The sequence below is a fragment of the Procambarus clarkii genome, chromosome 72 (assembly GCF_040958095.1).
Source record: "Procambarus clarkii isolate CNS0578487 chromosome 72, FALCON_Pclarkii_2.0, whole genome shotgun sequence".
In the NCBI taxonomy this organism is placed as follows: domain Eukaryota; kingdom Metazoa; phylum Arthropoda; class Malacostraca; order Decapoda; family Cambaridae; genus Procambarus; species Procambarus clarkii.
Window position 1 is genome coordinate 14088701 of NC_091221.1, and position 14041 is coordinate 14102741.

Sequence of the window (14041 nt, forward strand, 5' to 3'; positions counted from 1 at the left end):
CAAACGATGTGGAGAAGCGAGATGATGTCTCAGACACATTAATTGGCCTGCCGATGTTAATTCTGCAGTAACATTTGAGGACATAACCAAGGTAGGGAAAATAAATAAAGTTAGTATATTCATCTGTTCACTAGAAAGAGATGAAAATGTGAGGCATCAACGTTACTATATCCCACTAGGTAGGAAGGGAAGAGGCGGATATAAAGATGTCATAACACTGTTGATGTTGGAAGCTCAACACTTGGTATTAATTTATTAATTAAAGATTTTAACCAGTATCTTGTATAAATGGGTGGTAATGCCAATTTCATCCCTAAACACCACAGCTTTTGTCATTGTTGTTTGATATCGCTCCCACCAGATCGTATGCAAGCTCATGAAAGTACATGTAAAGTACATCAGACTCAAATATTATCCACCATAGAGAAAGATTACTTTTCGTAACTATGGACGGGGGTATGGTCCTAGTCACATGTCCTTTTATGACTGAGTGTATGTTAGATCACTCGAACCCTAAAGGAATGATAGAATCACGTCACAATGCAGTAGCGTATGCGTACATTATCATTGACAGACAGATGAATATTGTTGAGAATGACTCCAATTTGAGTAAGGATGCAGTTAATCACTTTGTAACCACACTAGAAACGACATGGGCTAGAATCAAGAGGGGGTTAGTTTCTTATGAACTTCACATGTCTCAGCAACAGCAAGCTATATTTGAGACAAAAACAGCCTGTGAACTCGGTGATGAACCTTTTAACGGGGATGGTGTAATCAAAGCCAGACATCATGACCACACAATCAGATTTCACAATTATAAATCGGCTTACTGTGATAGATGTAATTTGTAGTGCATAAATTTATACAAGTTCCTGTTCACTTTTTCTCACAACGCTTCCTACGATTTAGGAGTAATCCTAAACGAGATCAAAGATAGACCGGGGATGAAAATAGATATATTAGCTAGAGATGGATTTAAGTGTATGGAAGTGGATGTGAACAACTTACGATTTTTGGACAGTTTAGCTTTCTCAATAGATCGCTAGGAAGAATAGCGAAAGATCATACTGATAGTGGAAAACACACCACATTCACTTTGGCTATGTTAAAGGGAGTAAATAAAAAGGCCATCCCTAAACTGTTGAAGGGTAAACAAGCATTCTGGTATGATTACTTATCCTCTATGAGTGTACTAGATGAACCACACCTGCCTTCACGTGATAAGTTTTAAAATGAACTGAAAGACGAGGAGATATCAGAAAAAGATTATAAACAAACTTTAGAATTTTTTTTATCTAGCTAAATGTTGTAACATAGGAGAGTATCTACTCCTATACCTCAAAATGGACACAGGTTGTTTGTTAATACTCAAATTGTATGATGGATGAGACACAACCAATCACAGGCGAGTAGGCCTCTGACATCATACCAGACAGAGCAGACACCAGCCGTGCTCCCAGCAGGCCTCTGTATTCTCACAGACCCAGAGTAGGTTGGACCTTGGCTGGCCAGTTATACACCTTGTTACCTCACTCAATAAAACTACTGAAGTGTCTACTGTGTATAACTACAACCAACAAACATCCAAGAAGGTAACGAATACTAGTAGAAGCGGTGTGATTCAGAATGAATTTTCTGAGCTACGAAATCTCAAGTGCCCATATCACGTGTGTCCAGCGCCTCCTGCCTCCCGTGCATCAATATTCAATGATATTGTACCAGTCCGGGGTCCTACCATCAACCACTACCCTAGGTCAACGTCTCAGAAGTAAGGCCAATATTTTCTTGGGAGAACGCTATTTCATCAGCGATTAGAAAGGGAGATTCCCGCGCCAGCCATTTTGAATCTCGCGCCACCTGGGAACCTGCACCACCCACCCACCACCACCACTGCCACCCAAGCCCACATCAACAAGCCTTGTGTGTTGCCTGTACCGTTCCAGCTATTGCAATCATCTTCTCGAACTTCCACTGTTCTGCAGCCATGTTGTGCAATTTATTGAGAAACAATTGATGAAAAAAAGACTGCAACCGTCTGACGAGCATCGCCAGCTCCCACTCACACCACCATGTCTCCTCCCTCCTCTCACCATCGCTACAGCCTTCTGCTACACCATTCTACAGTGAACTTCTGTCTACACGCCTCCATAGCAACTGGCCTTCACTCGCCATTGGACGATATAATTATTGTCACGCCCTCAACATCACACACATTCCTAGTGTGAGGTCCCACGAGCTTCGCGCCACTGCCGAGCGCTACCTGTCGCACCAGATGTAAACAAACCCTTGCATGTGCCTCTTCAGATCTTCACGACTTTCCTCCTATTTTGGCTACTGATGATTCTCATGAACTGCACCCCTGAGATAAGTAATTGATAGATGAGACCTCTGTGGCATGTTCTAAAAAGTGATTTACATAATATTATCCACAATATCCTGTGAATTAACCATTCAGCGAATGGTTAATTCGCTGAATTAAATTAGTTGTTAAATATTGGAGCTGGTTCAGTACTCCATTTCCACAGTTTCCCTGAGTCATTTCAATATTTCCTGCATTTCAGTGATTCCATTATTCATTAACTGTGTTACTGGTGTTATTAGTAAATTCAAAGGTGAGAGAAGAAAGAAATTAGCAATCTGGTATGAATATGACTGGAATTAGAGGCATGGAAATGAATTAAACCAGGCTAAGTACAGCAATTTAGAATATAAACTGGAAAGTGCAAATGCAAAATTTCATTAAAATGATTCAACACAACAAGTGGCAATGCAAGAAAAATGGGTTTAGCAAAAAGAAACAGGACACAGGCACAAGTGTAACATGCTATGGTAAAAGTTTAAAATAAAATGCTGAAAGGATAAATTTCAAAGTTAGGTCTGGAGAAATATAAAAAAAAATCTAATGTTCTATTGTCTGTGGAAATCTCAAAGCAAATTTCTATTGTGCAAAATAAACTGCTAAAAACAATTATTTCTTTCTTCTCTCACCTTTGAATTTACTAATAACACTAGTAACTAGCTTGTTTTTAATTATTTGTTGCCTAGTGCAATTTAACAATTTGAATTTCTGCCATTTCCTTACCTTAGCCAAGTTTGATATTTTTTTCGAGTGTTTTAATTTTTTTGTGTACTCTAATCCTTATGCCTAGTGTACTTAATTATAATTTGCGATCAACTGTCACTTCTTCGGTAGTAACAAGCCTACCACTGTTGCAACCCCTTCAGACTCAACTGGAACAGTTGCTCATCCCAATGTCCAGAGATCAGCTCAGGAAATGGTTATCCCACTTTTTGCTGGTGAATCGCGCTTATTATAGTCATGGTTTAGTAAGGTTGAAGCGAAAACAGTCGCACGTTTTTCCAAGCCTACTATTGCCGAATACTTGGCAATTGCACGGTCAGCTGTGGACACAACCAAAGGTGATGCACGTTTTGTTGTTGATGAGAAAGCCATTGTTAGCCTCCAGTCTAGGTCTGAATTCAAGGATATCTTTCGCCGGCGCTTTGTTAACAAAGGAGACCTCGACCCGTATAGGTTAGTCAAGAAAATTGTCAATGCCACCATGTAGCCTGGTGAATCATTTAATGCATTTACTAGCCGTCTCGATCAGTATCTGTATGCCTTAGTGTCTGCTATGATTAGTTCGTCTTGGGTAGACGAATACTCTGTCCCCTGAGGCTATGCCCAAAATGATAGCATCTGGAAATAATGCATTTTGCCCCAGAGCATACTAAACCGATCATTGAGCAACAAAATTTTGGAGTTAAACATGAAATTGGTGAAGCATTTGAGGCTATTAACAATGCCGCCGATAAACTAGCTCCCCGAAGTGCTCAACTGCTGCCATCCACTGATACTGTGAATGTTGTAACAAGCTTTCAGCATCCTCCCACAAACTCTCAAAACTCTTGGTCGCAGCATCGTACCCATGGTCGTAGCCCCCAGTCAAATTCGCCTCCTCATAAGTTGCCAAGACGCTATAGTCCACAACCATCCATTCCCTCATGTTGGCATTGTGGTAAGAGTAACCACCTCGCAAGGGACTGTTGGTCCGCTCCTAGATCATCACCCCCAAGACAATTCTTTCGGTCCCCTCGTCAATCTAATCATTCTAGGCTCCCATATTGCAAGTACCATAAACAAGTTGGTCACCACACTGCAGATTGTAGAGCTAGGCAAAGGACATCCCCACCTCGTAACTCCCACGGTCAGTCTTGGCGAGGCGCACAGCATCCAAGACATTATCAGAACTTGCGTAATTACAACTCCCAGCCCAGCTATAATGCAACTTCAAATTACAATACTCGGTCACAGAATGGTGGAGCTCAGAATATTCACTCTTTGTTGAGAGTGAGTATCGGGACTTTCTGGAATGGGACGCCCTAACGGATTCTCGTCGTCTCGCTCGCCTGACAGCTTCCATCTCTGAAGTCAGTGGTTCCACGGCTACTGACACTATGCTGCACTCTCATTCTCTAACCAAAATAAGAGTTAAGATTCAGGGAGTGCCCGAGTTATCAGATGTGCTTGCGGAAAGTGATACATGTAAAGTGAATGGTATGTTTGTTGAACCCTCTTGGCACACAGTGCAGGATGGTTACAAACGAACCCTCCTGGCACACAGTGCAGGATGGTACCATTACATTGTATATTGCAAACACTAGTAATGCTAACATCCATCTCCAGTCTGGCACCTCATGTTATAGATTTTGCCCATTACTTGTTACCGGTGCGAGTTGTGGATGATGTCTCCATGGATCATACTGTTTGTACTCTCACACCAGGAGAACAGGGATCTCAGCCAGAGGTGCAAGCGCTCCACCTCATTCCTACTGATTTTCCTGACTCTGTGGCTCAGCTCTTGGAAATTTTGAACAGGAATAGAGCCGTTGTTGCTCTACCAGGAGAAAAGTTAGGTCTCACTCCTCTTTATTATACATAAAATTCCCCTTGAACAAGAAACCATACCTATTTATGTAACAGCTTACCTTCTTCCCCATTCTCAGAGAGCAGAAGCCGATAGACTCAGAGGAAATGTTACAGAGTGATGTAGTGTTACAGAGTGATGTAATTGAATCGAGTAATTCGCCATGGAACGCTCCATTGATTCTTGTACCAAAGTGAGATGGGACTTGGAGACCTGTAATCGATTATCGGAAGCTTAACAGAGTAATGATACCTGATCATTTCCCACTACCAGTCCTAAATCATTTGTTGCAAAGTATTCTCAACGTTAGATTTGTTGCAGGGATTCTGGCAAATCCCCCTTGATGAGGAAAGTAAACAATTCACAGTCTTTAGTACTCCTAATGCTTATTTTCATTTCAAAATGCCGTTTGGTTTGCGAAGTAGTCCAAAAACTTTTTCACGGCTCATGACGAATCTATTTCGTAGATTGATAGGAAGTACTCTTCTAGTTTACCTTGATGATCTCATAATCATGTCCCAAGATGTTCAGACTCATTTCCAGAACCTTGAGAAAGTACTTGCAAAACTCGCAGAAGCTAATTTAAAAATAAAGCTTGCAAAATGTTCATTTTTAAAGGAGAAGATTAATTTCCTAGGTCATACAGTTACACCTTCAGGTAATACACTGAATGAATGAAAAACTATTGCTGCCCGTGATTTTCCAACGCCTCGTACCACAGAAGCCGTAAGACAGTTCTCAGGACTTGTAGGATTTCATCGTTCATTTATTGCTGGATTCTCTATTATAGACGCTCCACTTTACAAGTGGCAAAGAAAAGATGAACCCTTTGTTTGGGGAGAGGCCCAGGATCAGTCATTCAAAAAACTCAAGACAGCCTTGATCTCGTCACCTGTCCTTAGGTACCCAGATTTTTCTAAACCTTTTACGTTGGTTACAGATGCTAGTAACATAGGTTTAGGTGCTGCATTACTTCAAACAGAAGGTCACAGAGATCACGCAATAGCTTATGCAAGCCGTACATTATCTAAAGAGAAAAACTATAGTACAACAGAACGTGAAGCCTTGGCAGTCGTCTGGACACTTAAATATTTCAGGGATACAATTTATAATTACCCAGTTCATGTTCTTACAGATCACCAACCATTAATTCCCTTGTTCAAAAATAAGAATCCAGTTGGAAAGTTTGCTAGATATTTGCTCACAATTAAAGAATTCAATCCCACATTTGGTTATATTCCAGGAAAGCAAAATGTTGTAGCCGATGCGTTTCTCAACACGTAGCTGCAATTCAGTTAAATTACCCAGCATTAGATGCTACAGTAGTGATGCTACAGTAGTCGAGACTGAACAGAGACAAGACCCCATATGGGCACCTGTCATTAAATTTTTGACTAAGCAAGATACTCGCCCGATTCATAAACCGCCAGTACCATTGAAAGAGTTAGTGATGTTAGACAATTTACTGTGTAGAGCAGTAAAGCTAGGGACAGCCCCGAGGAAATGTTGTCAGTTAGTTGTTCCAGCTGTCTTGGTACCAACTGTGTTAAAAATTATCCATGATGCTCCCACAAGTGCACATCCAGGAAAGGATCGTACACTCCAACAAGGTCGATGATGTTTAACCTGCTTACAGCACAAGGAACATGTTTCAGGACCTAATCCAATTCAGGTGTACCCGGCAACTAAAGCTCCTTGGGAACGAGTATCGATGGATTTGTTGACAAATTTTGCGGAAACAGAGAAAAGGAACAAACATTTGCTTGTAATGGTTGATAATTTTTCATGGTATTGCAAACTAGTTCCTATCCCAAACAAAACAGCAGAAACTATAGCCAGTGCATTCCATGACCAAATAATTTGTAGATATAGTATGCCTAAAGTAAACCTTTGAGATAATGGTCCAGAATTCAGTAATAGTATTTTAACTAGCTTGTGTGATTTATATAACATTAAAAAATGTAGTATCATGCCTTACAACCCAGCAAGTAATGGATTAGCCGAACGTACTAACAGGAAAGTGTTAGATGCCTTGAGTCACGTTGAATTTTGATAACAAAAATTGAGATGATTTTATACCCTTAATTCAGTGTGCCATAAATTCTTCAATTAATGTTTCTACAGGTGACACACCTCACGCTATTCTTTATGGTACAGATAAGATCCTCCCTAATGAATCGATTAACGTATCTCCTACCCCCTTATATAACATAGATGATTTTGTTCAAGTGAAGCGTAGACAAATGCAACTAGTATTCAAGAAAATACGAGAACAACTGTCCAAAGTTACAGCCGAGTTCACTCTAGCAAGGAATGCACAAGCTAAACCCAGTAAAATAACTATCGGATCTGTAGTAATGGTACTTAACCAACACAGGTCTGGTCCTATGCACAAGTTAACTAAGAAATTTTTGGGTCCATATAAGGTAACCGAGCTTATCAAAGGTAACAAGTACAGACTTAAGAATTTGTTAACAGGAGAGTATATAAATGAACAATTAGACCACATGAAGTTAACTAAAATGACTGTTGATGAGACTGATGAGGAGGATGACATTGAACTTACCCAGACAGATTCTCCTATTGGGACACCACTTTCTGTGGTTGACAGACCACTTCATGTACAGCAACCCCATACTAGCACCTATAATCTTAGATCTAGACCTCTCGTTTCAACTGTGCACTCACCACATCTCCATTGACTAGATGTTAACGAGGTTATCTCTCAAGATGATAGTTTGTCACATGCAGTTTCATCTGTTCCTGACCTTCAGTCAGAGCTAGAGTTGTATAGTGCTCTGGATGAGCTAGGTGTAGATATCCGCAGAATTTATACTTGAGTGCACTCTGCAGTTATTCTGTTTTGCTTTGCAAAATTCATTTGCAGTATTTCCACCACATGTGTCTTATATTACCATCATGTATAGTATAATGAAGTTTTTTCTCAACTTTATTTTGTGTTATAAATTAGATGCCACTGTTAAGTCTACTGCCATTTGTATTTTTACAGTGCTTGTCATAAAAGTTCATTAATGTTCTAGCAACCACACTGAGGCCAGTGAATCCTGATTGCTATCACTCAGATGTTAGTCTTCTTGATCCAGGTCTTGTATATAGCTTGTAAATATATTGTACATTAATAAAAAAAAATCCTCATTATCTAATCTTAAAATTCATTTGTGGGTGTTAGGTCAGAACTTTTGTTCCATTAATGTAAATAACTGTCTTTAATTTTGTGTTGTTTCCCAAGCACATGCCATTAAGACATGTTAATAATTGTTTAGGCCATACCTTGAGTTGTATTGTTCATATCTGATAAGTAGACACACACATGTTCTTAATACTCTGGTTTAATTAAAGCATTGTTACCATGATTTTCACCTATTATGATGAATTTTTTTTGGAATCTCCGAGGGGGGTTCACCAGTGTGACGAGACAGTAGACTAATGTGAAGAACCAACATACAGGTCTAGCTCTAGGTGATGATAGTAGCTACATCATCTACCTGGATTTTAACAGTCTATACAGAGCGTGTATGACTTAACTACTCCCTCGCGGAGGGATCCGGAAACTGTCTCACAATGAGCGTGTCTCACGCTGCTAGAGCAAGGCTTGGAGAATATCTCATGCAGCGGGTCAAAGGGGTATTGGGTGTTGTGCGATACATTGCAGGTCAGTCCAGAGGTACCCAGGTATTCGAATGAACTGCCCTTAGTTCTTTCCCATACTTGCATTACCGAGGAACACATTTCACCTTACAGTAAGAATATTCTTACAGAAGAAAGATGCGGCTTGCCTAAATAAACACTGAATTAATTGTTTCTCATCTCCCTCAGAAAGATTATCTGGTCAGTCTGAACTTGTTACAGTTGCTCATGCTTATTGAATTAGAGATAGCTAAAGTTCATGACATCTACGAATTTGAGCAGGAGACCTACCTTAAAGACTTCATTGAAACCAATGTTTGTGAACGTGCCAGTACCATATACGCGATTAAAAAAAAAAAAGAGCCTTCAAACTTGTATCCAATTCTATATATGGAAAGAGCCTCACAGATGTATCTAAATATGGAAACAAACACTATCTAGTCACAGACCGTAGACATTTTCTGAAACATGTTCGAAATCCATTCTTCAAGCAGAGCCTTTTTCTGAGTAAGGATTGTATGAGGTGCACTATCAAGCAGAAGACTCTTCTAGTCAACACTCCTACTTACCTGGGTTACCATATACTTCAAACTGCTAAGAGGCGTCTCTATGAGTTCTGGTATGATGTTGTAAAACCGACGTATGGAGATAAAGCGAATTTATTATATTCAAACACACTCATCATTAAACTTGACCGTCAGGATGTGTTTGAAGAGTTGAATAAGTCTCCTCTTCCATTGTATGGATTTTAGTCATTTTAATGACACACACCCATCTTACTCTAAATCACGTGAAGGTGAACTAGGATTGCTCAAGTCAGAAATGGGGTCTAAGATTATTAACCAATTACTTGCTCTCAGATCTAAAACATACTCTTTCACCACTAAAGATGATGAACACATTTGTAAGTGTAAGGGTGTACCGTACCATCTAGAAGAGAAACTCTCACATGACTCGTTTCAGCACACTCTTGAAACAAACACTTCAATCAGGGTTGTCTCTTGATCTATACGTAACGTGCAAGGAAGCATTTGTACGTGTCATAGTAGATGCAGAGGTTTGTCGGCATTTGACGATAAACAATACATTCTAAGCCCCACACAGTACACAGTCCCTAGCATATGGCCATCCAGATATCTCCAATAACAATGTTGACGATGATGATGATATGGATGTAGAAGTGGGAGAGGAGGCGATGGGAGGGATAGAAGAAGTGTTTATGAAGGATGAGGAAGTAGAGCAACCACAGAGACTCTACCCTGTATTCCGCCCCTGGAGCAAGCGAGATGCTCAGCTCAAAAACTGTTCAACCCTCACTAGATTTGCGTTGTACAATTTTAGTTGGTATTAAGATAGATCGACGAGTAGATCTATATACTAAGGGAATATGATTATTATTATTATTATTATTGTTTGTGAACTGTGTTAACTGTAAGAACTATGATTAGTTTAAAAATGCTGCTGTTTTCACATATATTATGTGAATAAGCACCTGTAAATGACTAATGTTTGTATAAATACCACCACATTTCCATAGTTTAGCAGTCTTGACAAAGCATTAATCATGGACAGTTCCTATAATATAATCCATGAGGATCATCTAGATATATTCCTAATCCTACTTGTGCAGTAAACTTGTAAGGAAGTATCAGCACAAGTTCTCCTCAATAATTCTATGCAGTGGGAAATACTCTGAATTGCAGTCAGACTCACAAATTAAAAGGAAGCTGATCGAGCATTCAACCATTATTGATCCTATGGAAGAGCGAGTGGATAATGAGTCACATATCTTAGTAATCTGTGATGACCTTTTTACAGAGCCTGCGATTTCGAAAATCTTATCAGACATGTTTACTAGGGGTGCGGCATTTCATGGTTTCAGTCATATTGATTACTCAAAATATATTTTTTCATGGTAAATATTCGAGGAATATTAGTTTAAAAGGTTCTCATTTCATATTAGTTACATCAAGAGACCTCTCACAAACTGAAACACTAGGACGACAAATATTTGGGAAACAGGATTCAAAGAAATTTGTCGAGTTATATATGAAAGTTATTAGCCACCCCTATGGGTATTTGCTAGTAGATCTGAGCTCGAACACACCCTCTACTATAACATTGCACGGTAATATTGTTCTCAACCGCCCTATGAGATAGTTTGCAAGAAAGATCTATTGGAACCAGTATATAACAACCCCTCATCTACTGGTGGGCTTGGAGACACACAGAGGTTGTATATGGCCGCCAAATTAATTAACTGTAGTATAACTCTAGCCGATGTAAAGGAATATCTGAAAATCTCCTAGTCCTACACGTTGCATTATTTACAACCACGTAAATTCCCACAGTGTCGGGTATTAAGCCGTAAACCATGTCTATTTCAAGTTATAGACCTGAATGAGATGAGTTTATTGGACAAACATAATGACGGGGTGAAAAACTTACTCGTATGTGTAGATATATTCTCCAGGTTCGCCCAAGTAGTACCCTTATGCGAGAACAATGGGAAAAGTACAAGTAAAACTCTGGCTATAATTCTAGATTCTCCTCATTCTCAGGGAGTGCGCAAAATTAATTCTGATCGAAGTGGGGAATTTTATAACGCTGCTATGAAAAAAATGTTGGCAACAAAGGAAGTTAAGTTATATAGTGTATTTTCTCTGAAGACCAAGGCATCCATTGCCGAGAGGTTCATACATACTTTAAAAGGTAAACTTTACAAGTTTATGACAGCACACAATACTTTAAAATACATGCAGGCTCTACCATATATTGTGAAAACATATAATTTATCACCTCACAAAGGATTGAAGGGGAAGACACCTGAGGGCTTACACGCTGTATCTACACCTAGCGAGCATGCCGAACAATTAGATTTAATGTATAAAAGCCAGAGCAAATCAAAGAGATATATTCCTCGATTGACTGTCGGTGATACAGTACGTATCACACTATCTGATCGCATTTCCAAGTTTAAGAAAGGGTTTAAGCAGCAGAACACACGAGAGATATTTACAGTTACACGCAATGATCAGAGACAGCACATCCCTTTATACTTCCTAAAAGATCTGAATGGGGAGGAAATTTATGGTGGCTTCTATAAGCAAGAATTAACACCCACACACTTACCTCAAACTTTTAATATTGAAATGGTTACACAGGATATGATAGGTCATTCGATCAATGGATTGATGCTGGTAGCGTATTACATTTATAATGAAGAAGCCTTTAGTTTATAAATACAAGAAATTGATACAACTATTATCAAAACTTCAGTATTCCTCGAGAAAATAGTTGATTGAATAATTGAAGAAACCACATATAAATTGTTTATCAGAAATTTTTAGTAACTTAAAAAAAATTACCTGTGCCCGACAAGGCAATTAAAAAGTTGAAAAGATATATATTGCTTATTCGCTCACTAGCCAGTAAAAAGCCTTGTCAACTAAGAATCAGATATTAACCAGTAAACGAGGGGGCAGTATTTTATACATTATCCTACCAATAGCAGCTAGTTTAATTACACGATTGTTCATTAAGTAAAAAAATGAAAGCCTATTATCTCGTACCACGTAAAATAGTGGACAACCGGAAAGCTGCACACAGCCCTGCTTACCCCACTGTGAAACCCGCTCAACATCAAACTGTGAAACCAGCTCCTCAGTTACATACCAACCCCTCCATAAAACATTTAATAGATTTCAAATTGAAAGTAAAAGACCATGAATATGCAAGATCCTTGTTAAACCATTATGATGCTAGTGGAATCGTTCGTTGGGATCTGAATGGAAGTTTATTGGCTCCCATATCTGGAATTCATATAATAAACGACATTATACATAAATGACTGTACTTATATCTTTTTCTTACCAGATAAATTGCCTATTGTTCAACTGTTTTTCACTAACGTCTACACCACAAGATTTATTCCACAATACTACAGCAAGCAGTCAAGTGTATGAGCCGCCTCCTGTTAAGAGAAAGGCAACTGCGAAGATTGATCCACACAGTAAAGGGAATGTTTCCCGGATCGTATATTAACAGGCGATTGTATATAAATGTGTGCGTAGTGTGTAAGTACTTAGCAAAAACCACTCTAAAGAGATAGAGCAATGGACACTCACGTGATATACGCCACCAGTGTATCAGATGTGCATTTATTTCCAAATAACAACCCTGCATCTTTCCAAAATCGATTGTTTAACCAGCTAAAATTAGATCCCAGGAGGATGTACGAAATGTGTCTACAAAAATTACTCCTTCCCACATCCCATTATGTTATTAAGTGTAATAATCCCGAGGTCTATATACGTGTAGGGCTTACGTATGAGAAAGTGGGTGTGGAGAGAGATTTGTATTCATAGTATTTATCATCATGTGATGTTTTAGCTGGAACTATAAAAGAAATTAATAACGCGATTAATACAGAAATAGGCATCATATTTTCAAGTAACGCTAAATTATTTTTTTTAGGAAAGACATGTCAACAATTTTCACCTAAATATGGAACACATTTTATTAAATATGATTCTCCCTCCAATTGAAACAAGTTCACTACTGTGATTAATGAGGAGGATATTAACCCATCAATGGGCCATAAAAACGTCTCTCGAGTTACATTATCATTTGGACCCGTCTGGGGAAAGTGCTAGGCGTAGTTCCAGATAGTGAAGATGACATATTTGCAAAAAGACGGTGCGTCTCGAGTGTAGTTGACATGTCTATTCTCACCAATGCCTAGAGTTGATATTCTGTGTGTTTATTGTGATAAGATCTCTTCTACTAGATATGGGAACCAGTCTGTGAATATTTTGGATGTACTCTCCCTAAATGGAAGTGATAACAGCAACAATAAAAAAAAACTTTATGCGCGACTTAACACCAATAGGATAGCACATATTGGTGTTATGATAGATCGTATTACTATCATAATACGATCCACTATTAGGGATCAAGATGGTAGACCAATACATTTTGATGAACGTAGGTGTACCATAGCAGTCTTGCATGTACGTCCTGCAGCAGCAGGAGGTATATAATTCCAAGACATTTTCCCCACTTCTCATTCGTCTGAAACAAGCGGAGAAATGCGTGTCAACTTTATTCCCCCCTCTGTTGAGGAATTATACATTCTGTTAACCCCTCCTTGAGGAGCTACAGATGATATACGGATTTTCAACAGCAGTAGGCGATATACACGTGGAGGAGGAATACTATCCTTTTTAATTAAGCGGTATAGCGCGACGAGCAGCACCCTTTATCATGAGCACTGGAAACACAAACCGAATCCCAGGCCACATTCCTTCCCCTTGCGATCCCAGGCCACATTCCTTCCCCTTGCGATCCCAGGCCACATTCCTTCCCCTTGCGATCCCAGGCCACATTCCTTCCCCTTGCGATCCCAGGCCACATTCCTTCCCCTTGCGATCCCAGACCACATTCCTTCCCCTTGCGATCCC

At 39.3% G+C, this 14041-nt stretch overlaps 1 protein-coding gene across 1 annotated transcript in view; it reads right to left on the reverse strand.

Moving 5' to 3' along the window:
• Nucleotides 1–10133: 10133 nt before the first annotated feature.
• LOC138356481 (uncharacterized) overlaps nucleotides 10134–14041 on the reverse strand; it is a 29844-nt gene continuing 25936 nt past the window's right edge. Inside the window, exon 3 of the mRNA XM_069312643.1 lies at nucleotides 10134–13652. Within this exon, the coding sequence (XP_069168744.1) occupies nucleotides 13527–13652 (126 nt within the window). The 3' untranslated portion in view covers nucleotides 10134–13526. The remainder of the gene's footprint in view (nucleotides 13653–14041) is intronic.